The sequence below is a fragment of the Cyanistes caeruleus genome, chromosome 3, assembly GCF_971803275.1.
Source record: "Cyanistes caeruleus chromosome 3, bCyaCae1.hap1.1, whole genome shotgun sequence".
NCBI lineage: Eukaryota > Metazoa > Chordata > Aves > Passeriformes > Paridae > Cyanistes > Cyanistes caeruleus.
Genome location: NC_141703.1, coordinates 59,041,896 through 59,069,252, shown reverse-complemented (window position 1 = coordinate 59,069,252; position 27,357 = coordinate 59,041,896). Strand labels below are relative to the sequence as shown.

At 36.4% G+C, this 27,357-nt stretch overlaps 1 protein-coding gene across 4 annotated transcripts in view; it reads right to left on the bottom strand.

The window, feature by feature from the left end:
- NAA16 (N-alpha-acetyltransferase 16, NatA auxiliary subunit) overlaps positions 1-27,357 on the bottom strand; it is a 63,509-nt gene that overhangs the window by 13,430 nt on the left and 22,722 nt on the right. For all 4 annotated transcript variants that reach the window (XM_086881154.1, XM_086881155.1, XM_086881157.1 and 1 more), the window contains exons 6-9: positions 26,852-27,005; positions 25,222-25,341; positions 22,983-23,078; positions 19,288-19,394 (exon numbers count right to left, since the gene is read on the bottom strand). In XM_086881154.1, coding sequence (XP_086737280.1) covers positions 19,288-19,394; positions 22,983-23,078; positions 25,222-25,341; positions 26,852-27,005 — 477 coding nt within the window. The remainder of the gene's footprint in view (positions 1-19,287; positions 19,395-22,982; positions 23,079-25,221; positions 25,342-26,851; positions 27,006-27,357) is intronic.

The window sequence follows — 27,357 nt, the reverse complement described above, 5'->3', positions numbered from 1 at the left end:
GATCAGAGTATACAATTTCAAGGACACCACTTTATTTAACCTAATTCAGCACAATTGGCAAAAATGGTTTCAAAGAGAGCACAGAAGGTGACACACCCAAGTCACACACAGCTACTGTAAATATCTCTAAAGTGTAATAAAATGTATAAACACACACATTCTGGAAAGCTCTGGACAAATCTCATAAGAAATGAGTTTCAGTAGCAAAATCTCATATAATATAATACAATGTTACTGGACTTGAAGTAACTACAAAGCAATAAAGGAATGTGAAAAAGTCACAAGTAAATGGATGAAGGCAAACAAATGCATTAAGTTGTTCTCTGGCCTGCCTCAGACATCTGTTTGCCAGAAGAAATCAACACCCTCAGAAAATATTCGAAGATTCTCCCTAAAGAAAAAGTTTAAAAGCAGAAACATCTGCTTCAGGTAGCAGGGTTGCAGTGTGCATATGCAACTTTGTAAGTGTTATTTCCTTGCTGATTTTCACCCCCATTTCCAAGTATTCCCAAAGTTATCCTCATTTGGCTGCTACTAACCTCATAATCGGTGAGCTGTGTGTAAAGGGATAAAGACTGCTTCATTTCTTGAATAAGCACACCCCACCAGCAAACTATATATAAATGTTTCAATGACTGCACACTTTGGAGTACAGCTTCACATCTGGACAAACACCAAGCTACCACCAAAAAGAATGGCATCACCATCCCTGAGCCACATGTGCCTGGTCCCTACTTTGGCTGAGTGCCAGTGACTGTATCCGTGGTTATGAGTGATTTCCTCCCTGTTCCACTTCAGTGCACCAATGCCCAATTACTCATTCAATCAGCAGCAGGCACTGGCAGTGGACAGACCTGCGACATCCTCATGGCAGAGTCTTCAGTAAGCTGACATTAACAGTGAAATAAAATACTCTGAATCTTGAGGAGATGAAGAATACAAAGAAGTATTCTGTTGTAAAAGATGCCAAGTTCTTCGAAATTCAGAAGACTACAGTGGTTATGGCTTTTGCAGCTCAAGAAAATACACTGTAGTTGTCATTCTGCAAGCTAGTATGAACAACACATTTGGAAACAAGTATTCAGTGAAAGCAACGCCTAAGAAAATGCAAATAGTATAGCTGGATTATTGCAGACATACTTAATGAAAATAGCATTATCCTTTTCCCTTACTTTTTATGCTTATGCTTCAGTCTCTTGCTAGTAATTTAGGAAAATAATTCCAGGTTTGTGTGCTGCTTCAGGGAGCAAATGATCTGGAAATATGAACCATAATTTCTGTGTCCATATTAAATGCAAATTTAGTTGCAAAATCTGTCTCTTGAATTTGCTATTATCTGTATTCTACAGTTACCACTGCCACCTTAAAGACAGTAATATTTTATTATTTCTAAAAGCTACAGCATTCTTCATAATTTTATAATTATTTTCATTATTTTCAAAAATCCAGCTGAGGTATCTGGAAATACCAGAGATATACCAAAAGATATAATACCAGAGACCAAAAGATAATTTCAAACAGAATAATTCTAGGAAAACAGTGTGTTTGTTCTCTTGACATTGAGTTGAAAAAGCTTAAGGTATCACAAAAGTGTAGCTGAATTCATCAACAAATCTCTCATTTCATTACAAAAAGACTGAATTAATTCCTGGGGTCACCAGTTGCAGAAGCCTCTTAATCAGAAACCAAGCCTCAAACCTTTCATAGGTCACTATCTACACCTTTCATTCATTATTGAAGAATAATGAGTTGAGCAGCAAGAATCCAAGAAGGAGAAAATGCTTTAGCCTTTCTAATTTGCATGAACAAGTGAAGTGCTTGTTTCTCCTCCTATACCCTAAAGATTAAAATTGTAAATGCTCACAAACCATTATACATTCTTGTCAACTGTAGTAATCCTGAAAGTTAAAAAAGCACCTTCCACACTTGGCACTTCTTCAAGCAAAGACTCCACCGAAGTCACAATGCTCTTCCATTCCTGTGCAGTTTATTTCCATTAGAAAGGACAATTTTGTAAGTAAACTTCAACTAAATGTCTTACAATGAATAGTTGAGAAATACAAACAGATCATAATAAATATAATGTACACACCCCTTAATTTCTTTTTAAATTATAAGTAACAAGAATCCAATTTACTTCAAGTCGAACTCTGAAATACCATTTTCTGTGAGTGTTAGTTTGTAATTATCTGATTATACCAATATATGTTTTGTGTTCTTTTTTGTAAGGGACAGCTTAAGGAAAGTGACTGTGTTCTAGGTAAATAGGTGATGACCAGAATACTTCTACCATCTTTTGTAGCTATCACTGTGGCATCTATGGGCCAGTCATTAGAAGGAAATCTGTGCTGCATGCTATGCTATACACTACGTGACTTGTGCTCCAGAAATTTTTCTTAAGACAAAAAAAGGCCTATCAAGGGTAAGAATGATAGGTAAGAACTATAGTAGCCTAAATTTTATTTTAATTTTCTGTCTGTATTTCATGCTACTACACAGAAAGTAGGTAGAATGAAATGATAAAAGGAATAAAAGTAAGGAGAACAGCAATACAGAAAGGTTAAGAAATATCCATAACAAACATGAGGTGAAATACATAATGGAAGGTGAACTCAAGAGCCCACTATCACAAAGCAAGGATGCAAATTTTTCAAGTAAAAGGCTTAAATTCTATGGTTATTTATAGAACCTAAGTAACATAATTAATTCCATATCTTATTAAAATTATAATAGACATCTGTTTCAATGACAACCTTCCAAACACCAACACAGTATTTCCTTCAATGAAACAACTGTAACAAAAGGAACTGAATTATTGCAATGTACTATAAAGTGGTTACACTTAAGCTGTGTCAACAGTAGGTTTTTTAAAGACTTCAGCTTGTTAATTTATCAATTACAAACACTTCATTTAAGTATTTTTGTTTTCAGTTGCTCCTATTAAAATTCAATAAGAAGTTACCAGCACTTCCAGCACAAACACAAGTCAAAAGCTACCATATAAAGGTAGTTTGGGAGGCAATCCACGTGCTGACACTTGGCACAGGTTTGAGTCCCTGCCATTTGACTTCCTGAGGACACAGTTCGTATGATCTGCCCATTTTCAAAGCCAAGTGACCAAAACGGAAACTGAATAATGGTACTGAGATGTAAAATTTCAAGGTGCACCCAATAAAGCTGCCCAAACAAGAAAACATGCTACTGATCTACAGATACAGATGCAACAGTGATCTTAAGCTTAGAAAAATTCGTTATGCATTAGTACAGGCAAATCCAAAAAATACTGTAAGATGTGTGTTCTAGTATGCGCTTTTATAAAAAGTTTTCACTCTTGCAAAATTCATACATAATTACGCTGCTGATTCAGGCAAAGGGTACATTATCGTGCCTTGAACGCTATCAGTGGTGAAAAAGACACAAAACAGTGTCACTTCAAACACTGAAATGGTCCATCATCATGCATCAGATGGATCACTTCTGGGTATAATCACACAGTAGGAGACCGATGCTGTAGAAAACCACTTGGCATGTTTCCTCCTTAGGAATGCCTAATAAACATACATACCAAAAACTAAATATTTGCATGCTGTGGGCTGTTTTGGGATTTTTTTTTTTAAATAACAAACTTTCTAAAGACCAGCTAGTCACAGTTCTGTACTGCATCCAGAGTAGTTTTAATTGTTCAGTTACTTTAATGAAAGTCTATTCTCTTTCAAGCACAGTCCACTGCAGCCTACTCCGAAACGGCAAATAGTGTCTCTAAGAAGATGATGCTACTGTCTCAGAAAACAGTCTCACCTCAGGGTCAAGTCTACAAGCTTCTGAATTATCAGTGTCTCACACAGTACCTTGTTCTCCAAACAGTATTCAATGGATTCTCTAAGTCTGAAAACCCCCTTGAGCTGGAGACTCTTCCACGTGGGAACACTTCAGGTAACCCTTCTCATAACCTCCTACACAGAGCTAGAAGAAAAAAACTAGACAATTTTTCAGCAGGTGGCCTAACAACGCTTCTCTTAAACAACTTCTGGGTACTTAATTTACAATAATTAGAACAGATAGGTACTAGAAAAATAAAAATTTCACTAGAATTTCACCTACTCAGCTTCATCTGTCCCAGAAAGCACTTGAACAAAAATGTAATGGAAGGATGACATAGAAGAATCATTCTACATTCAAAAGCCATCTAGTATCAGACTGGAAAAACCAGAGTGAAAGTATGGGTGCTTCTTATTCCCCTCCTACACAACAGAACTCATTTGAGACATCCAATCCGGAAACATGTAAAACCTTCAGTTACAGAAAAAAGACCTGTAACATTCAGCAATCAAAACTGCCTGGTATTACTGAGCAGGTATCTTCCAAATAGTTAGCAGCCTGGAAGTCAAAACACTAACTATATTTTGACCCAAGAATCAGATATATTCTCTACAGACAGGCCCTTCATTTTGGGGACAGTGTTACATGGAGCATTACCTTTCTAAATTTCAATATGCAGATAATTTTAAAGACAACTGTAGTGCTTCCTGAGGAGGGCAATAGCTTGCTGCCAAACTTTTCTCCCTCCTTCAAAATAAGCAAGTCATTTCACACAAACATCATCTTACATTGATAAAGCATTTCTACTGTTCTAGCAAAAGGACATCTAATGCAGAAAAGCCTAATTAAGAGAGGGAAAATAACTGGGAAGAGGGGATACCCTTCATTAACTTGCTCATCCTGCACAGGATGAAGGTCTTCTGCACTAGAAGATAAATAGGATGATTCCTAAAACAGATGTTCTCTAATCTGTACTCTGACAATCTGACTCAGATAGCAGGCAGCTTCTCATGATTCAAAGTGACTATATGGATGGTCTTTACCACTGGGAAGATTTAAGAGGTTCTGAAGCTCTGGAGCAGGACTGCAGAAACCAGCCTTCAAAGGCAGTATTTCCACATGTTGCATTTTCACTTAAGGCAAAATGATGCATACAGGGGAAACAAGAGCATGTGTTCTTGCCCTTCAAGAAGAGGTTATGTCATCTGCTCTTAAAACTTCAGATTAAACAACATTTCTCCTTAAAGAGAACTCTCCTGCATCTTTCCTGAAGAAAACTTGTTTCTTGCATATAATGCATGGTGTTGACAACATGGGCCCTGCTGGTCACAGAATCTGATCCCAAAGCAGCACCTATTTTATCATTAGCAAATCAAACATCTTTGAATCAAATGAGTACTTATTTGAAAAGCTAACTCTTAAAGATGCAAAAACCTCAACTTTAATAGCAGGAAAGTACATCTCAAAGCTGAAGAAATCAATCCCTTGGTTTACCTCTCAAAATACTGTAAAAATTCAGTTGTATCTCCCTTCACTGGTGTTGCTAATAGTGGTGCTGAAAGCAAAAACCTTCTGGTTCCACAAGAATAGTATCCATTATTCAGGAATATGGGATTTTGTCGAGTTTGTGGCACCACTTTTCCAGCCCAGCAGAAGCAGCATCCATTAAACTTGTCACTCGAAACACCTAACCCCCCTATATCTAGATATCTCTGTAGCAACAGATTGAGATATTTAGAAACCATTTGCAAATGGCTTTGCTACACAGTACCCAAAGGAAACAGCTTTTGTGACACTTCAAAATAGTCAGTCCTCATCATCTAGAAAAAATAGGATACCTAGAGACTGAATGACAGTCTTTTAACAGCAGTTGAGTGTTGTTCTTTCGCCAGAAAACCGTGAACAGAAAGTCCTTGTGACCAAATTAGGAATATCTTTCACAACACAAAGAAACGTACATCTACATTCATGCCCTGAAGCAATACTCTACATTCCTCACGGGAAATGGAGCATGCAACAATAAATAAAGTCCACAAGAGTACTATATCAATACTTGAAGTCCTTGCCACAACAAGATGTTACCTAAGAGAGTGGTAAGAAGGTGCATGAAGCGGTATCACATTATGCAGAAGTGGTATCAATACAGCCTGAAGAACATTTATGAGCTTAGTACCAAATAAATTAAGACTGAAAAAAAATAATGCAGTTGCTGGCTCAGAGTTCTGGAGGCCTTTGATGACAACAGTTTGAACAGGGTTTGCAGCTGGTGTGTGGCACACAGCTAACATCAAATTAAGCCTTTCTTGAGCTGTCTCCAATATCAGTCCATTTCTGAGACAGTGGTAATCATTCACACACACAAAGCCCAGCCAACACAACAGAGCTGAAAGCTGAACCTACGAAACAATGCAGATTCCCACTATAAAAGCTGGTACCGTATTTTTCTTTTGATTCTATGGTCTCTGCATCATTTTAAACAGAACCTTCCCCAGAAACAGCTTATCACTAGAAAAAGCTCTGACACAATGACAGCACAAACAAGAACGTCTCCCGTTGCTCCCTGAGACACTTTCATAGCCTCCCTGGAAAGGGTTACTTGATTGCTTATGATGGATGAGCCAGACGTATGGGCTGGCAAAGAACTTTTACTCCCTTCTTGAGAAGGGTCTCTAGAAACACTGTGATAGAGGATGCCAGGTTCAGACACAGGTAAGCTCAGCCCATATGGCAAACCTGCAATCTGAAATTCCCATCCCTACAAATGCTGATGCTTAGCTGTGAATTTTCAGTCTTGCCAAAATACTTAAGAATGGCAGCAGAGGCATGCTTCTGATTATCTAGCACAGTCCCATCACATGGTTAATGATATTTCAGTCCAGTGCATTTTGACCATACCTTTCTGGATGGAAAAGGGAAGGAAGTTTCAAATAAAGAAGCTGTCAATAGATTCAAAAAGACAAAAAACTCATAAAGTCAATTAACTACATGGAGGGGGGAGGGAGATGGGCAAGAGGAAAGGGCAGCTACACTTTTTCTGAAGTGTTTTACAAAAGCCTAATGAAGACAAGAAGCATCTTCATCTATAGCCAAGAGCTGATTGGCATGAATTGAGATCTACTTTTTATCCAAAGAATAAAACATGTCAAACACACGAGCCAGCTGGCACACTTGCACTGCACAAAAGGTCTGAGTTTATGCTCCCCCAATGTAATCCACACAGGACGGTGTTTAGGTGGGCAGCCACCTAAAAAGTTGCATTTCCTACAACTTACTATAATTCTATGTAAATTAATATCTAAGACCACAGCATCTATAAGCCTAGACAGTTTAGAGAAGAACAAACAAACTCTGCAGCAAGGCTCAGACTGGTTGATTTTGATTTTTTTTTACAGTAACATTTCTCTATTATTTAAAAAATGTCCCATCTACCTCCTTTCAAACATAAGATACTAACATTCAGATTTATCAGTGTAAAAAGTAAAAGGTGTAGGGTATGCAAATGACTGAATATTTCCTTTTTCTGTCACAGCAGCTATATACTAACTTACTTGCAACTGCTTCCTTTGTCTCACTTGAAAAGTTTCTCTTCAACTTTTTATACAGCAGATACAGCTTTCCGTCACCCAGTGTGGTATGAGCAAGCCCACAGAAAATAAATTACTCCAATTATGAAAGCCTAGTCAGCCTCATACAAACAATTTCCACTGCTTACATCTTAGGCAAACATCTGAATGCAATAATAAAAAAAAATCACCATCAAAAAAATTCTACAACTTTCACACCATGAAAGTAAAACCAGGAAAACTGAACAAGCAGCCTTTTACTTAACACAAATCACTTAAATTTCTTGTTTATCTTTGACATATACAGATAACAAGGATGTAGCTTTACTATTTTGTGTAACACTCAGTGAAAGAGTTCCCTTAAAACTAACAGCAATTCACATGTAGGTACATCTCTATTTTTAAATTTATTCAAATGAGCCATCAATACTCCCTTCTGCTTCCCTGAGAAAACCATTTTTGAATGTGTGCATATGCTCATGTTACATAGGCAAAGACAAAAATCTGTCAACTGCAGTAGAACACACATTTTATGGTATCATGGCTAGTCACCAGCTTTAGCATTTCTCAGTGTGTGGTGGTTAAGTAGGCATTTGCTCTAAGGAATTTTGCCACAAAGCTACCACCCTGTAATGACAGGCTAACCACAAAGCAGTAATTTTACACTACCATATTTGAAACCAATTTGTGTCCATTGCTGCTAGCACTGCTAACAGCTGATCTTGAAATAAGTGATACTTTTTCTAGTGTCAATAGCACAAATGACTATACAGGCTATCTGAAACACTAAACTTAAGAAAAAACTTCCCCCATTTATCTAAGTGAGTCTAAATTGCATTTGTCATTCAAAAAGTAGCTTGTAACAGCTATTCTGTATGCTTGCTCTGCTGAAACAACCTGCCTGTACAAAGAATACTATGTACAAGCACAATCTATTGGAAAGTCTATAGCAGCTGTAGTACAATACAAATACATATTCAGAGCAAACCAACACTGTGATCATCACACAACTAATTTAATGAGAAACTGGTTTTCTGAAATCTTTTGGACAAGCCTGGGGACTGCACTAAAGAAAGCAAATCATTTCACATGAGCAAAACATCAATAGGAGCAACTAGAAGCAGAGATATCTAGAGCATTTCTTGTGGGCTTCCAAATGGGTTATCTGGAGTAGTTAATCCCAATATAGATCACCCAAACTAAAAAAGCTCTCTTGATAAAGCAGTTCACAAATCAGCTGCTACACCTGTCAGCTCCTGGCTTACATGTTACTGCACAGACCTAAACTGTCAGACATCAGCATGTTTTACACTCCCCATTCTCAATGCAGTGTGGAAGCATCATATCCTTGCTGTACCTACAATGACATTTCCAAGCCTGCTCCTTCCTCTATTTATTTTGAAGTATTTCCTTATTCCTTCTGGTGATCCAATTGCACAATACAAATGCTATCTTTCACTATGAATGCACCAGTTGTCAGCCAGGTCCTGGGTAAGTCCACTTACCAGATCACCCCTCCAGGAATTTTAACTCAAGGATGTTACTTCCTGACATTTGAAATGATGGAGCCAGTAAGAACAAAGGGTTATCTTGGTTAATCTCACAGAACTATTTCTTTTTAAAATGAGTTTCCTAATAGAACTAATGTTTTCTACTTCCTTATGTAATCCACCAATAATCTGCACAGAACATCTAACTAAAAAAAAAAAATTAAAAAAAAAAAAATAAAAAATAACTGATCAACCAACAGTGGCAACTTGCTTTATATTGCTTTAGCTTTCCACATTAAGGAAGAAATATGCCTTCTTTCCAGAAAGGTTAAAGAAAGATCTTCACTGAAGACAGCCTACCTTCCTGTGTAGACAGTCTTACACCTTTTTTTGAGACTGTTGTTTCTGATGTTTCTTCCAGCCAGACATTTTCTCTCATCCAGTATTTCCTCACAGTCTCCATGATTTTAGATACTCAGAAAAAGGGCACATGTGCACTAATGTCGAGCTTCAATGGAATCAACCAATGCACCTGCAACACAATCGACGTAAACCTTGATGTTGACTAATTGAAGATCTTCACTCTTTGGAATTTTATCTCATGGATACAGAGATCAGCAGGTATGGGGAACCAAAGAGGTTTTCTGAGCACTGATCAAGTACAAAGAGAATTTTCTGGGGAGAAAACCCCAAGATCCATTTCTTGTGAGGAAGAGTAACAAACAAGGCTGTTCACAGATATTTCTAACACATCTGCACTGTAGCTTATAGAATGTGAAAATTACTTCATCTCATGTATTGCTTATACTTCAGGTTATTAGCTTCCTGCAGAAACGTTCTGCCAAGAGCCAGTGACATTCACTCTGGGCAGTAACTTCGCATAAACAACAGAAGTCATAGCAATAAAGCAGCACTCCTAAATACTTGTTTTTGCTTCCCAAACATACAAAGCCTACAGCTCATTCCTGACATAAGAATTATACCAGCAGAAACACAGGATTGATGTCATTTAAATATTCAAGTGCTCCTGCTAATCAGAAGCTAAAAAAAGACTGATAAAAGGATTTAATAATCCTCTATGTTATACAGTAGGCTTTTTAAATTAAAGGTTTCATATAATTCAAGGAAACTGAAGGAAAATGGCTATACCTTGCTGATACCAACATTTTAATAGTAAACAAACTTCAGATACTAAAGCATTAAGCAGTGTATAAAAGCCATGAAACCACTTGTAGCATAAAAGCCCAGCAGCTAAATAGTAAATCTCTTTGCCTGCACAGGAGACTAAGACACCCATATCACAGTACTTAAATTTACATTCAGACTATATTGTATTGAGACACTTTCCTTGTAAACGCTCCATGTTTCTCAGCATATAAAAATCCCCATATACACAGTTACATTTCAAAATCTTTCATTCACACAGTAGTAGTTTAAGTGATTATTCCAAAAAGTCTCCACAAATGATGAAAATTCAATTTTTCATACCACAACAGAAATATCAACTATAAGTAAAAAAAAATCTACTATATTTATATTTTTAAAAGCTGTGTTTTAAGTAACATTAAAAGTTGTAGAGGAAAGCAGGTTATCTTGTTAATAAAAGCCCCAAAACACAACCACATAGTTGTTAAACAACCATAAAGTTCCTTTATGTCAGATAAAGTTTTTTTATTATTTCCTCCCTGCTATCCTCCCATGTATCTCTGCTGCTTAGAATTAGTTCACTGTAATTAGCCACCTACAATTCTTACTACTTAGTTTTTGGCTAAAAGTCACAAAGAAATTCACTTTAAACTACATGTTGCCTCCAAGTACCTTTAAAAATTGATGATGCAAAAACCTTAGTATTTTATGGCAAGATCAGTATCAAGTGAATAAATCTCCAACAGCAATATGAGAACTACATGTCTTAAATGTTCTTAAGGATCTACTTTTTTCAGAAATAACTACAATTCTTCAAAACAATTAAAAAATTATAATTGGTCCCACTACACACAAGCACATGATTATTTTTTTTTTAATCATGTCTGTGGACTTTCCAAATTATGACCGCAAGTGATTGTCTTTTTTTCCCTGCGTTTCCCTGCGTTTAAGATGGATGCGTTTAATCCATCCATCTTTTCAAGTTTGGCATTGCAGAAACGCTTAGTTGAGCAGCTCCATTTTTAGCTTAATAGCACAACATACAAAGAAAAAAATTGAGTACAAATTTAAAGCTGTACAGACTCAGTACACTGGTACTCAAACACTTGCACTGTTCTTTCAGCAAAAACAGCAGGGTGGAAAGACAGGGTGGAATGGACAATTGGGAATGTGAAGTACTCTGTCCACAAGTCAAGGCTCTTAGATAATCCATTCTGAATTGCATGAGAGACTCATAAATCAGTTCCCTAAGAACACAATCTGCTGGGGTCCTACAAATTCTGTGTATTTTATTCTCCCCCCTTCAAAACACACAGTATAGAAAAAGCAATAACTTCTCTGGTGCAGAATCCCTATATATTAAAACTTCAAGATGAGGATGACAGCTCATGGGACTTGTGTTATCAACTCCCATAAAGCAAGCTATTTTTGGGTTAAAGGCCATTTTCTCTTTCAACATATGCCACTGTAGCTGTCACTGTAGATCAGAGTAAGGCATCAGGTACTGGGAACAGCAGCTATATGTAACAGTTGTTAAAAATTGAAATCCTGATCTCCAAAGCACAATATCTCATATTTATAACCTCGAATACGACATCAAGCCTTAGACAACCACACCACTGATCACCTCCCAACAGCTGTGCACTTACACAGCACATCAAGGATAGGGACAACAGCACATTGACCCCACCAGTGTCACACCAATAGTCCTTCCTGCATAATGCTACCAACACCAGCAGGTTTGCTAAAACGAACTGACTCCATCAGCAGAAACCTACTCAAGTGAACGTTAGCTACCCAACCTAAGTTAACCTGGATGCAATTATGACTTTACTAGACTTTTATCAGTATTCTGTCCTCCACTTTTCGTTCACCATCTAGATGGGGCAAACTCATCTTTAGTGAGTATCTACATCAACAGCCTGGCCAAATGATTGCTGATTTCTAAGCTGGAAGTATTCTTTACATAGCTCTTTTTGTTTAATTGAGACTACAAGCAGATTATCACTGACAAAATACTAAATGCACAACACTTTCTATTAGAATTTGCACTGTGAAAATTTTGCAGCAATAAAGACAGATGCCATGTGTGCCACTCAGAGCTCCAAAATCAAGACTGATGAAGGACTGTACAGAAATAATCATATGTGATCTGCAGATCACATCCTCAGCCTAACCCCACTGCAGTCTTTAATAAACAACAAGTTGTTTGGCAAGTGCCTGCCCTGAAGCATCAGTTTCACATGCTTCATGGGAGTCTGGTGAACCATGCATTTACTCACATTTAACATAAACCTAATGTGGGTCTGCAGTTACCCAGCTGTGTTTTGAAGTTAATCCATTTCTAAAAGGCAGATTCTGTGACAAGTTTTTCCCTTTGTGAATAGCCTGAAGCAAGAAATTCTAGGAAGTGATTAGGGCTCTGCTGGCAAATGGATATAAAAAATCACAACTGGAGACTCCAAATTACACTATCTGGATTAGGGATCTCAGGGCTTCTGTATATATGCATTCACATATATCAGCATGTCAGTCTTTACTGTGCCTTTCTGCACCGTTTGCTGTAGTGTCTCAATGCTTCCAAACTTAAATAAAATGTAATTGCCCTGGCACTGCAATAGCAGTTCAGACAAGCTTGCCTGCTGGCAAGCAAATGGCTACAAGCTGGTCCTGGACCCGAAGGTGAAACACAGTAAGAAGATTCAGAATCATGCAGGTTTGAAGAGATCTCTACAGACTGCCTAGTCCAACCCCTTGTTACAGAACAGAGACAGCTGAAGCAGAATATTCCTGGCCACATCCAGTTACATTTTGACCATCTCCAAGAAGGCAACTTTTCTACCTCTCAAAAACCTGTTCTCAAGTTTGACAACCTCTGTGATGAAAGTGTCTTTTCTTTTGCTCAAATATTCTCTTATATTTTAACTTGTGCATATAATACCTTGTTTCTGGGCAGCAATGAGAAGCATCTGCCTGTCTTTTTTCATTCTTGCCTTCAGTTAGTTACATACATAAGATCCCATCCAAGCCTTCTCTTCTCTAGGCTGAACTAAGTCAGTAATAAAGATGTTCCCCACTACTGGCCCCAGTGTCACCTACTTGGGGACACCAGCTGGAGTTCATGCAGCAGATGACAACACTGAGCCTGGTAATTCAGTCAGTTTTTAGTACAAATTACTGTTTACTAAAGTGTACCTCAACATGTTGTCTGTGTTATCACAGGTAGTCTCAAAAGCCTTGCTAGTACACAGGGATCAGCTGCTGTCCCCTTGTATGCCGAGATAGTCATTTTGTTAGAGAAGGCTATTAAGCTAATCAGGCATGAATTCCCCTTCATAAATCCATCCTACCTACTGTCTTTTGTGTGTTTGGTAATGGTTTCCAGGATTATTTGTCTTATCAGCTTCACAAAGATTGAGATTAACCTGACTAGCTCATAGGTCCCCAAGATACTTCCTTTTGCACATGAAAACAGGAGACATTCATTCTCCTCCAGACCTTAGGAAACTCTATGCATCATGATCTCCCAAAGACTGAGTAGAAGTACAATGACATTGCCTAGCTCTGCTAAGAGCTGGAGATGCATCCCAATCAAGTTTGATGTGCACATCTATATGTTTAGACATTCTATCCTCTGTACCAAGATACATGTATTCAAGAAAGCAACTCAAGTGACACTCACATATCCTCAAAAATCACAAAAGTGGTGTACATTCTCTGCTGCCTTGATACACCAAACTTGATACTTCATCAGCAACTTTTAGAAGACTACCAGAAGATTTACCAGAAGTGTTGAGCTTGAAATGAGAATCTTACTAGAAAAGAAGATAAAAAACAGTATCATGGAAGGTGTCTTGAATTTTACTGGATTCTGTCTCATGAAGAAGCATGGAGTTATATTTTCATTTGTCTGCTTTTATTTTTAGCATAACAGCACAGTTGTCAATGAAGTCACTGACCTCATTGGTATCTTCTGCATCTCTTTGATATGGGACAGGAATCCACTCTTAGACATGTAAAAGAATAAACACATCAAGACAGCACTGCATGCGCCAACATCAGCTGAACAATGCACTGCTCCTCTATTGTATGCAGACAATTACAGAATATATGCAGGTGCCTGAATTGAGTCTCCTGATTTAAGAAGTGTGCTATCAGAGGAGCAAGAGCCCTAAAAAATAGAAAGATAAATATCACCATATCCAGTGTTTACCTTGGTGCTAGAAGACTTGAAGATGCGGGTAGAGAAGGTAAAAAAAACTAGAGTTCCTGCTTGAGACAGATCTTCCTCCCAGGAAGATGAGGCATGTGCTATATCTACCAATTAAAGCCATAGATGCAAACTATGAAAAGTAAAGTTGAAACAGCAGATTTGGTGTCAACACCACCACGATGTTGTTGATCACACAGTGATTTGCCTTTACAGGTATCTCTTACCCAGAATACTTCCATTTTATGATAGAAATTATCTAAAAGTTAACATGGGCGTAAAAAGTCTGAGAAACAAACAAACATGAAATGAACTTAAGAGTTTTGTAGAGCACTAGAACACTCACAGGGTTCCCTCAGGATGTCATAAATAATAGCCAGAACCAAGAATGTGTTTCAAGAGAAATTGTACAAACAGGCAAAGGCTGGTATCTGAGAGGGTGACTGAAATTGAGATTAGGTGATAAAAATTAGTATCAAGCTCAGAATGCAAGTTCCTTAATACCAGTAACCTGTAGAGGAAGCTCTCAGCTCTTGTTCAGATCAGCTACTTCCTTTCTGCAGATCTAATGGGTGAGTAGAATCTGGTGCAATGCTTTTTACATTTGTGAACTTTGCCTTTATGTAACCAGACTTATTTACACTACTTCATTATGACCAAGGGTTTCCACATTTAAAAAGCCTCATGCTGCCATGTAACGAATAGAAAGAAAACATAGCTAATTTCTTCACAACACACAGTGGTTACCTCAAGAATCTTCTGAAACAAACTGGTAGTGATGAACATCATACTTCAAGTATTTTTTTTAAATACAAACCTATCAAGACTGTGTTCCATCAAACGATTTCTCTAATATTCTGCAGACAAAAACTGATCTGTGACTCAGTATCAGCAATGAGGTACCACTGAACACAGTCTATATGATATTATAAACTTCCTTTGAATGAGACACTGAAAAATAATGTAGGACTGAGTCTGGTAGTCTCTATCACCCTCCAATTGACCTTGTCCTCAGTTGGAAAGACACAGAATCTGGCTGTGTACCAGTGTATCAAGCTAGGAAGTGATTAGTGCATGCCTTTGGTATCTGCAAACAGGGAACACAGTAACAAATATCACTTGAGAAATAACTTGAACTCTTTACATCGTAACACCTTCTACTCCTTATCCATGCACATAACCTATAAAAAATCAATTACCAATATAATAAAAAAAACCATAAGCAGACATTGACTCAAATGGCCTTTGTTCAACTGTTCATCCTGCAATTCAATGCCCCTCTCCTTATTCTAATATTAGAGTAATTTTATGCTTCAGCAGAGTATAGAACTGCTCTCAGGATACTGAACAGCTGGCATGATTTTTTTAAGTATATGGTAATTTTACCATCAAAAATTCTATCCACAGCACAATACATTGATCAAGTTAAAATGACAGTACAGTTTCTAGGCAAAAGACAATTGCTAGCTTCTTTCCTTATGGCTTCTCACCCTTCAGTCTGAACTACTTATGTCAAGCCACCTAGGCTGGAGGAGATAAAGAACGAACAGTGAAACAGCAAACCAGTTTGCATGCTACTTAATCACAATAGCGTAACAGCACAGAACCTGAAGAAATCACAACCTCATCTGAAGATCTTTGAAGGATTAATCATGTCTTGCATAACTTCATTCCAAAACTACAGAGAAGAACCTAAGTAAGATCACCGAAGTGCAAGCAGTGATGGACCACAAAGCCTGAAACTGAGTCTTGCTGCAAAAGCATGCAAAGTAATTTACAGCAAAACCAGCTTTTAACACTTTCTACCCATCAGGTTAAAGTCTTCTTTAACATGATCATCAGTGGGTGAGCAATTTCCTCCCAAGAGGTACGAGTATTGCAGGGAGTGTTAAAATCCAGTACCGATTGTCCCAGGTTTCACCACACCATCTCTTACTTTCTCAAGCATCCAAGTTTCACAGCTAACAAATATTGAACAGTTTCCTTTTCAACCCAATTGTGTAGCCAAATATAAACTACTGCACATCACAACTGAACACAAGGCCAACATACATATAATTTTTTCTGCTCCAGAATTTAAGGAAAGACATTGTATAATGCAATATGAAGTATATTTTAACTCATTAGAGACAGATTTATTAAGGAATGATTTACCTCGAAACAAGTCTCTGAGCATACACAGACCTTTGTTGCTCTATTTCTTCCTGCAATAACCTTAAGATTCATTAAGGTTAACAGCTTTAAATTTCCCACTTATGGTACCCTTCTGAGACTTCACCCAAAGGATCTTAAACAGTTCTACTTACCTAGTTCTTCCTGTGAAGGAAGATTAAAACTACCTTTCCTACTTAACCAAAGTAAGGCTTATTCTTTTATGAAGTGATGAAGAGCAAGCTGTAACCCATACCCTTCACCACACCAATTGTGGCACAAGTATGCAAACAAATTCCAATTCAAGAGCTGAAAAAATAACATCTCATGCACCCAGTTGGCATTCAGTGATTTCAGTTTTATTTTTGGTGGGGCATTCATTAATTCTTTCCAGAAGCAGCTGGGAAAGCTTCCTCAAAGTTAGTTTCATAGAGATGAAGTGTTCATGTAATAGATACTTTGGGAAGAAACCTACCTAGCACAGCCAAAAGCCTGAGGACCAACTTACAGCAATTAGATAATAAACAGCGTTTCCCCAAATGCATCTGACAAACATTTGCCTTCTATACAACCACTTCTCCTTGCTGTTCATAAATGCTCACAGACCCACCCAGAGCTCTAGTAAGAGGGAACTTTCTAGGCTTAAAATATCAACTCTTTTATCAAGTCTTCATATCTGTGCCACTTCAAAATCCAACTGCAGCTAACTACAGCAAACTGCACTTGTTTCCAAAGAAATCTCCTTCTTTCTAGAAGGCATAACACAATACTGATTACAATCTTCTTTCACAGTCAAACTATATATGTGATTTATGTGAGAAGCTAATACCAAGCTCCAACTTGGACAAATTAGATACCAAAACAGAATACTTCCTGAAAGGTGTAGCACACATTTTGTCACAATTTTCTGCCCTCAACCCCTGAATTTTTTCTCATTCTAAAATTAACTGTCAGGGACTAAAACTAAAGTTTTTAGTTTCAAAGATTCTTCTGTCATGCTATAGCTATATGTAAACCAAATCAAGTGAAATGTAAAAGACAGCCTGCCTTGGTAAGGACATTATTTGAAATATGAAAAAAAAATGCTTTTTTGGAAGTTAGCAACACAAACAAATCCCAAGCACGTTTGGAAAAAGTGAAACTCTTGATTTTAATTTTAATTTAGGATTAAGCTAGCAGTTTTGAGCAGCACTGATTTGATATAATGAAGATAACTACCAGAAAGGCACCTTTCTGTATAAGTCTGCCCCAAAATATGGTAGCCCTCTTTTTTGACCCATCATGTCAAAAATTAAGTGCTAAAAATCTTCAGATGCCAAATGAGTTTATATGTATCTTTCAACATCCAGACTCTTCACACTTCCAATAGCAGAGGTAAAACTTCTTAACATTGACTGCACTTCTATCTAGATACCCAGTGTACAACAAAGTAGAAAATTTTAATTCCATTTCATTTACATTGGTAAGTGTGAATTAGCAAGGTAGAAAAGCCTGTACTATACAAGAGTGCTGTTTTCAACTGGGATAGGGTTAATTTGCTTCTTAGTAGCCAGTACAGTGCTGTGTTTGGAACTCAGCATGAGTACAACACTGATAACACACTGATGTTTTGGCTGTTGGTTGTTAAGGTGTGCTTACACTGTGGTGAGGACTGCTCAGGTTCCCACGCTCTACGAGGCAGTAGGGGCACAAGCCAAGAAGGAGCGTGGCCAGGATGGATGACCTGAAGCAGCCAAAAGGATATTCCATATATTCCATATCCAGTGTCATGGCCAGTATATAAACAGGAGGAGTTGGCTGTGAGCTGTCAATCACTACTCAGGGATAGGCAGGGCACTGGTCAGTGAATGGAGAGCAGTTGTTCTGTGCATCACTTGTTTCTTTTGAATTTTATTCTTCCCTCTCCTTTTTCATTACAATTATTAGTACTATTACAGTTTATTTTGTTTCAGTATTAAAGTGTCCTTATCTCAACCCACAAAGTTTATGTGTTTCTGATTCTACTCCCCATCAGGCAGGGGTGGAGTGCACAAGCAGCTGCAAGGGACTTAAGTTGCCAGTTGAAGTTAAACCGCAACAACACAATACCAGAATTTACTAAAATTATGTCAACCATAGAAAAAGTAGAGATTACAGAAATGTACTGAAAATATCATGTTAGAAGACTAGCAAAGAAACTCTTCAAAAGAAGAATTTTAGTCCAAATAAAGTAGTATTCACTTCTGGTTGGAAAGCTGCATCACGTATTTAGAGTTTCTCCAGATACAAACCCCTCTGTTTACCTAGTCACGAACAGATTAGAATACCCATAGTGTTTGTAGCAAAGATAATATCTGAAGAGACTGATCTGTTTTCTACACACATTACTAATGTGCTTCAGTTCATTTTTGGTGTATCTTACTGTCAAGATTGGAAGGAAGAATTACATTTGAAACAACAGTTCTTATGTGACACAATTATACCAAAACTGAGTTTAGAAGTACAAAAATTATACAGTCAAGCTTCAGCTAAAGACTGAAACAGGAAACAAACTTTTGTGGTAAATACTAATGCATTCATGCAATTCAGAAATGTACATAAAACAATAGCCACCTGTTATTTTAAAAGCATTACTTCTGGTGACATCATAAACCATAAGTTGAAAGAATCCTGTAACACTTGCACTCAAAGCACACAAAGGTAATAATCATTGATTTTTCAAGAACCTCAGTGCACTCTGTACCAATCTGACTTCAAGCATTTTAACATCAAGTGATCATTCACATATGACAAAATAACATTAGGGAAAAAAATGTTCAACAACTCTATTTGGTAGGTAACAGAAAAAGCTACATAAAAACTCTTTGATAGTCTATTAGAAATTCAATACAGAAGATTTCATTAAAACCAAATAAATACTAAATTTTACCTTTTCTGGATTGTAATATAAAGATTTCAAAGTGGTAAACAAGGGTGGGCAGCCTTTACTGAAGTTAACCCTCAGGAACTTATCCGTTAGTTCTCTAAATTTTTCACCTAGGAACAAAAGCGTGTTTGGTTATATGTCAGTGATTGCAAGTGTTATAAAAATATAAGCACTAACTGCTGTGCAACTCTGGAAAACAGAGGAACTAAGAAACTGTAATTAAGGGCTTTAATCTTTCCTGTTATTTAGTAAGACAAATATGCTCCTGATTTAAAAATAAAAATTAAAAAAATCAAGAGTAAAACACTTAAATTGCTTGTGTTTAGGAGTCTGCTGGCAGACATGGCAACAGACCTCAAACCTGCAGTCCATTAAAAAGAAAAATTAAGTGCTGACTACAGAGGATGCAGCAAAAGCTATTATACAAACACTGAAAACACCCTATAATATTAAGAATAAAAATGGAGATCTTGCAAAGGCTCCATCATTGGAGGTTTCTATGAGCAACTTAGACAAATATGTTTTAGGGGTAGTGCAGATATAAAATATCCTGATTTGAGGAAGAAGGATGGATGAAATGAACCCTTTGCATCTCTTCTAGACCTGTTTTTATTAGCAGGACATGACTTGTAATACGATTGTTTCTGGAATTAGAAACAAGACTTATCGTTTCAGAAACATAAGTACCTTAACAGAATCACCTGCATCAAAATATACTGCAGAAAGCTAAAAATCTGAACTAATTATATTTTCAGTTAAAAATTACAGCACTTGAGAGTAAGTACTACCTTTCTGAGAAATACTCTTTAAAAAAGAAAAAGCAGTACTTCAAAGAGAAGGCCTCCAGCCAGAAAAACAGCTTGTTTTCATCTTTTTTCCTATGATGAAAGTAATGGTTTTCAGCTGTGGGGGGGAAGTGTGGCTGGAGAGTGGTTATTATTTGGTTGGTTTTTTTTTTTAAATAATAAATATATAAAAATACTATAAATATATAAAAATACTATATAATATGTAAATATAAATAATATATATAAAAATAAATATAAAATAAATCGTTTTCTATTATTTTTATTGACTTTGCTTGCTTTGTATAGGGATGAACTTTTTCCACACTTCAATGCCTCCTCTGCTGTGGACTTCTCTAATTTTCTCAACAAGCAAGTAGCACACTTCACAAAATACTAAGATGCACCCATAAAACTGCCAAAGCTGTTGAAGTAGCTTCAATAAGAACACATTAAAAATTTGATTAACAGATTGCTTTTAGATATTCAGAAAATGCAGACACTATTGCTTTGTATACAACATTTTCATTTACTTCTACCAATTCTCAATTGTCCTATGCTTACTGTTATCAGCAGTGTTGCTAATGAACACGGTGACTAATGAAAATAATTCATGTTCTCACCTTGCTGTACTAAACCAAACTGCTCTATATAGAAACTCCTACTACCTGTGGATGGGAATCCATAACTGCACTAGCACATGCTTTATTATATATAGATTAATTAAAATGTGTGTCTTGCACTACAGAAACTCCCCTCTATAGAGAGAAAAATCCATTTGTTTCTCCTGTCAAATTCTTCTGATTTATCTTGCTGGAAGTAGAATTTAGGAAAGCCAGATCCCAGTTTCCATTAAATACCTATTTACTTACAGAAAGCAGAGCAATTTTAAAACAAAGTCTAAAGGAAAAAGGCAAACAGCTGGGCACCCACCTATGACAAGAAGCCAAGTTACAATTTAGTCTGAGGAACACACCTGACCACAGGAGCATAAACAAATCTAAAACTGCAAGCACACACACCTGATCAGTAAAATTGATGGTAACAGCCTTTCTCGATAAAGGTACGTTCCAGCTCAATGAAGGTTAGGATGCAATGCACATCAAGGTCTGGACAAAGACCTGCCCTTGTAATATAAGCCTAGATTTTCGAGTATTTTAATTTTTAAGAGTAATTTAATTCTGAATCAAACAGTGACAGCTGTAACTGGTCAGTGACCACACTGGAACAGTAACTGCATTTACCCAGAAATTCTACCCTCTTGAAACTTGCAAATACTTTTCTGCAAAGATGTTCCTTTCTACACCTTCACAGTCTCAATATCAAATTTCAACCAAAAGAAATTCTTGTCTCCTGTACTTTTATACACAGAAGATCATGTAGTAAATGGTTTAATCTCTATGGGATCAAAAACAGTCTTACACATTCATGCCTGATAGGTTTAACAAATATGTTAGCAGAAATAAGTTTTAACTCTGAAAAATTCTTATTTGTTACAAAATGCTACAGAAAGTAGCCAAGTTATTTGTCTTGACCAATCTAATAATGAATTTTGCTTTTATTTACCAATTGTTACAGCATGAGCAACTAACTCTCATTACTATACATATTTCTACTTAAACGAACATAAGCTGTGAAATGATACTGTCAGGCACTTGCATGTAAGGCAACCTAAGAGCAAAACACAGTGAAATTAAGTCAACAGCAAAACACTATTAATAAAGATATAGAAAAGCATTTTGCAAGTTTCCTGGTCTGCTGTGTTATCATAACAATTTTATTACATAAAAAAAACCCAATTACTCATCACCCAGCTTTGCAAATCTAGCTAAAATGCCTTAAAATTTGTCCCTGTATCTTCAAAGAAACTGAAGTATACAGGATGATAAAAGACACAAGCAGCACAGCAACTTCTTATGAAGCAGTTAAAATATTTTGATTTTACCCAGGAAATGCGTATGCACATTCAGACACATGAGCAACAATAGGGGAGTGGACTAGATGTGCTCTGGATCATTTAAAGGTACCAACAAGTGTGGTGCTCAGGAAATGAGCTACACTAAAAACTAACCTTATAAATTTAGTGGCATGAGGAGGTATGTTGGGAATTTGAAGCTGATCTCAAATTTCTTGACATTTGATATGTAGCTTATATACTTTCCAAAACTGGAGTTTCAGCAGATAGACAGCTATACACTAATTATATATATTTATGGTATTTACCATTTCATTTAGTCTCCTTCCTTCTATTTTGGAAGAATACAGATTTCTATTTTAACAAGTATATACATATTTTCCTTCCATAACTGAGGATATTTGTGCCGTTTGGAAGGGCCAAGTCAAAGAACTTAGCTATAAAATGAAACAATTTGGGCTACATAATTCTGCAGATACTTTTCTTCCTTTTCTTATAAAATTAGCAGCACAAAGGTAGTTTTTTATTGTCAAATTAAGTTCTAATGGCTCTACGAGAAAGTAGGTGTACATTTTTACAGCAAAAGTATGCATATTAAAGATACAGGAGGGGGTATGCATGCATACGTATAAACTCACACCTTGAATTAAAGTGTACTATACCCTACATTTTAACTTATGATTATTAACTTGCTTAAAGCAGAAAAATTATGTACAGGAATTTCTACAACTCGTATCATTCTGTACTGTAGTTTTATCAATACAAATATTACATAGCTCATACCATCATATCTGAGTGTACAAAATTTTTCTATCAACTCCTAAAACATAAAAGAATTTTGTCTAATCCAAGAGAAATATGTACATTTGGTTTGTCTACATGTTCAAGTAGTTATTAAATGCACAAGTAGGTATTAATTGCATATTAAACAGCCTGATGAAAACTTCAGAAAAAATAGAAAAAAAAAACTATTACAGAACAGATATGCAACTTGTTACCTGAAACAAAGTTTAAAGGTAATCTTCTAGGTGAAACTGCTCTGGGATGTCTTTTACTAACTTCTTCATAAATCTGAAGCCTCTCTTCTAAAGTGCCTATTATCAGCAAATACAATAGATATAAGTAACAGACATAAAAACCTATTCTTTTAGATGTCTTTAAATGTTGAGAATTAATTGAGCTAGACTCCTTATGTGGATTTGGACCAATTTATACATTTCATGTTATTTTTTCTAGTTAATCATAAAAAAACAAAAACCAAAAAACTGTACTGAGAACACACTGTATATACAATACACAACTAACAACATTAATCACTCTAAGGATAAACTGTAAACAAGACCATTACCTTGCACATTCAATTACACAGAGCTGGAGTTTAGTTTCCTTCAGTTATATGTTGTTCAGACCCATTCATGTATTATATTACATTCACAGCTTCAATTAACCTATTTTTTACTACACACCCATTTCAGACACACATAAAGCATTCAGAGAAACGTGCTGCATTTCTAAACCATAGGTATACAAATAACACACTATACAAGCACGCCTCTATTATAGGTCCTCTGGTGACAGCAAAACCAGGGTACAATACTGCCATACTGCCAGTGTAAGTACTGAGCACCAGAACTCTATACCTTAACGGTTAACAAAAATAAAGCTACTTGAAGATTTTCTGCCCACTCCTCCCCTTTCCCCCATAATATGCTTTGGAGCTCCAATGTGGTTCCATCTTAAATAACACTCATCTTTTGCTTTAAAATGCCATTTTTAATACGAATTAAGTCAATTTTGCTTAAATATTAAATTCAAACAATTTAAAATGGAATGTACAGATCAAGGCTAGAATACAAATATATATATATTAAATATTATCTGTTTTCCTTTCAAAAGGAAAACAGTTTTTCTTGTCACTGAGCTCAGATGCTGGGGAAGAGGGGGGAATCTATTACCCAGTGTCTCCAAGAGATGTAGAGATATAAAATACTAAAATATTGTTTGGACTGGAACTAAAGCATATAAGAGCCCTAACTGAAGTCACAAGTTGGAGCTCCAGAACTTACCATGGGGGAGGAAATAGTCCTAAGACCACCTAAAAAATAAAGTAGCATTATTAGTTTTATAGAATTAGTAAAGTTTTAGTCTACATTGGATTTTAATATGCAAAAAGCTACTGGACTGGTTCTTTGTTAAAAACTACAGGCTTTCATCAATATATTTGCTGTCTTAGAGAGAACAACTGAGTTCCTGGGTAATTTAATTTCTTAGACAATAACCATGTGATTCAACTCTATGGATAGACCAGGAAAACCACTCCAAAGGGACCACTACACTCTGAATATATGTAAAAATTAAATAATTTTCATTACCCAATCACTAGCTGTAGTCTCAGACCTCATAAGATCTAATGGTAAAGCTTTCTAGAAGAGTTGGTTGAGAAATGTAATGCAGCTATAACATCTACAAATAATATAATTGCGAGCTTATGATTTATGATGTCATCAGAATAACTCCAATAAACTTTTACTAATTAGTGAAAAACCACATATAAAGAAACCATTCCTGTGCAAATGTAAACACTCTTGAAAATTATGGCTGCAAAACACTTAATATAGCATAAATAGCTGCAATATTGTAGTTTTGAAAAAAGGTATTTTTTCTGGAAAAACTGAAGAGCAAAATACAATAGCAGAAACATGAGCTGGCATTGGAGCGACAAAGATTTTAGCACATTTATCACCTTTACCTTCTAAGATGCCAACTTAAAAAAAAAAAGTATTTTCTTCAGATGGGCCATCTTAAAAGGCCATTTTAAATACGTATTTGAGTATTTCCCACATGGCCCTAGAAAGAGGTATCACCTAAGTAAGTTTTAAAATTACAAGTTTATGTTGTGGCATATGATAGCAGTCTACCAATCAACTACTAGACAGGAATTAATTGCCATTTGGTTTCCAAGTTCACATGTGGCAAGGGAATGTTCTTCATATAAGCATCTCAGCAAATGCCACCCTTAATTCCAATAAGATAAATATTTGGCATTTTCACACATACAAGTTTTTCAGTGAACATTTAAAAAATGAAAGAGCATACTACGTAATATTCAAGATCAGAAGGTACCTAATTTTCTGCCAAGCAGAACTTTCTGATCTAAAGCAATACTATATCAAACAGGAGTTCTAAGCGTATCCGATATCATACATATTTTCACTGTATCTGCATAGCTTAACTTACTGGGTTGTAGGGCCTTTTCCAAGCCTTCATAATAATACCAGTTTTCTGCATTACGCTCAATTAACTCTTTGTATACTTCACCAGCTTCTTTCAATCTTCCTAACTTGAGTAACATCTCTCCTGGAAATAACAGGGCACAGAACTATGAATTCTATCAGAAAACACTTGTGAGTAAAGCTTACAATACTAGATGCATAAAATTGTTCTTAAGCATACACAGATTCTTAAAACGATGCCTTATTTTCCCCAAAGGCAGTTGCTGTTTGTTACAAATGCTACTTGAAACCACCACATGTTGAGCTCAGAATATTCATCACCTGTGAAAACAAAGGTGTACCTTAATGTCTGTATCCGAGTACTTAAAATAGCTATTGGGAAGACCAAATAAACAAGCAACTCTTCCTTACAAGACTTCATCAAACAACTAGATCAGTTATTAATCAAGCTGCTTACTTAAGCACATTTTTCACATCAACTTACTAGTTTTTAACTGGTTAAATTACACTGGTTTGCTAGTAAGTAAATGGTTCTACCAGGTCTAGCTTGCAGGGAATTAATTTCACAGTGGCTGATGCTGGGCTGTATTTTGGGATTTGTGACTAAATGTTGATAAATACACCAACATTTCCACCACTGCTAAGCAGTACTCGTAAGCCATCAAGGCTTTGTCTTTTTACCCCCACTCTGCCACCCAGCAAGTAGACCAGGGTGGACAATAAGGCAGTAGTGGACACAACTTGGACAGCTGACCCCAAATGGCCAAAGAGATATTTTATGCTATTTAGTTTCTTACTAAGCAATAAAAATTGAGGAGGTGTTGGGGCAGAGTAGCCATTGCCTGGAGACTAGCTGAGCATCAGCCTGTGGGAAGTGTACAGTGACTGCATCAGCTGAGGATCTGGGTTTGATTTCCCTTCCTTCCCCTTTCCAACACTGAAGCTATCTCAATGCAAAAGTTCTCTTGCTTTTGTTCTTCTTATTCTCTCCTGATCTGACAAGCAAGGCTGGGTGAAGTGAATGGGCAGCTGTGTGGGGCTTACCCCACTGGTAAGGGTGAGCCCACCACAACTGTGCATGCAAGGAGTAGTTGAAGAACACGTGCTGTTACTCACACATTCAGAATTCAGTATCAGCACTTCAAATCCAGAAAACAACTGTGAGTTATTTTTAACCAAAAGAAGTCAACTTCAATATTCACTTCAATAAGTAAGTGCAGTAGGAAGCTTGAAAAGGAAACAACAACTTGATACTCCAGTTAAAAAAAGAAAAATTTGTGTTTGTACTTCAAACAATATTCTTCATGAAACTTCGTAAGATTAAACTGGCTTATAACAGTTCTGATTTACGGAAAGCTACTCTAGCGTATCAGTATCATCTCTGAGATTTTCCCTGTTCCTGTGTCAGCCCAAGATAGACTACCTGCACCCACTACCTACTCTGGTTGGAAAAGTTATTGGCTTGTGCACAAAACTGTCAATCTGTTGGTACCAGTTTTCCTATAATAATTGTTACAAATAAATTAAAGACTTTACATGCTAGGTTTTTTTCCTTTTACTGCTCTATTGTATTTGAAACCCATTAGCAAAAGTTTCTAACAAAATTGACTAAGAGAAGAATAATAATGACTTACCTTTGATTTCTTCTACTATTAATTTATCACATATTTGCTTTTCATATGTCTCTATATGTTCTAAAGACTCCTGAAAAAGATCTGCCTCTCTCATCACTTGATTCTGATACAAAATCAGTTCACTATATTCATAATCTATTTTGTTAGGAGGAACCTGGGGGGAGGAAGAAAACAATATATTAGTTAATATTTACCTGTACCTCAAATGTATGCAGTATTACAGAACACAAGATTTACAACATAATCAGGTCTGTTTATAGGCACCATCTAAATACTCAAAGTGTAAAACTCCCATTATTCACAATCAAATCAGATTAATTTTCATGATACCCTTTGTAGTTAACATTTTAGAAGTCCTTTATATATCTTTTTTCTATCCTTTGGCAAGCTAATTAAAAGCTGAATTGTATGAGAGAAAGCAAAGATCTTCATAGATTTTCTTTCTGAAGCACTTGTGCACTACAAAACAATTTGACTTAAGTTCTAGAGCAGATGGCTGGGGTCTA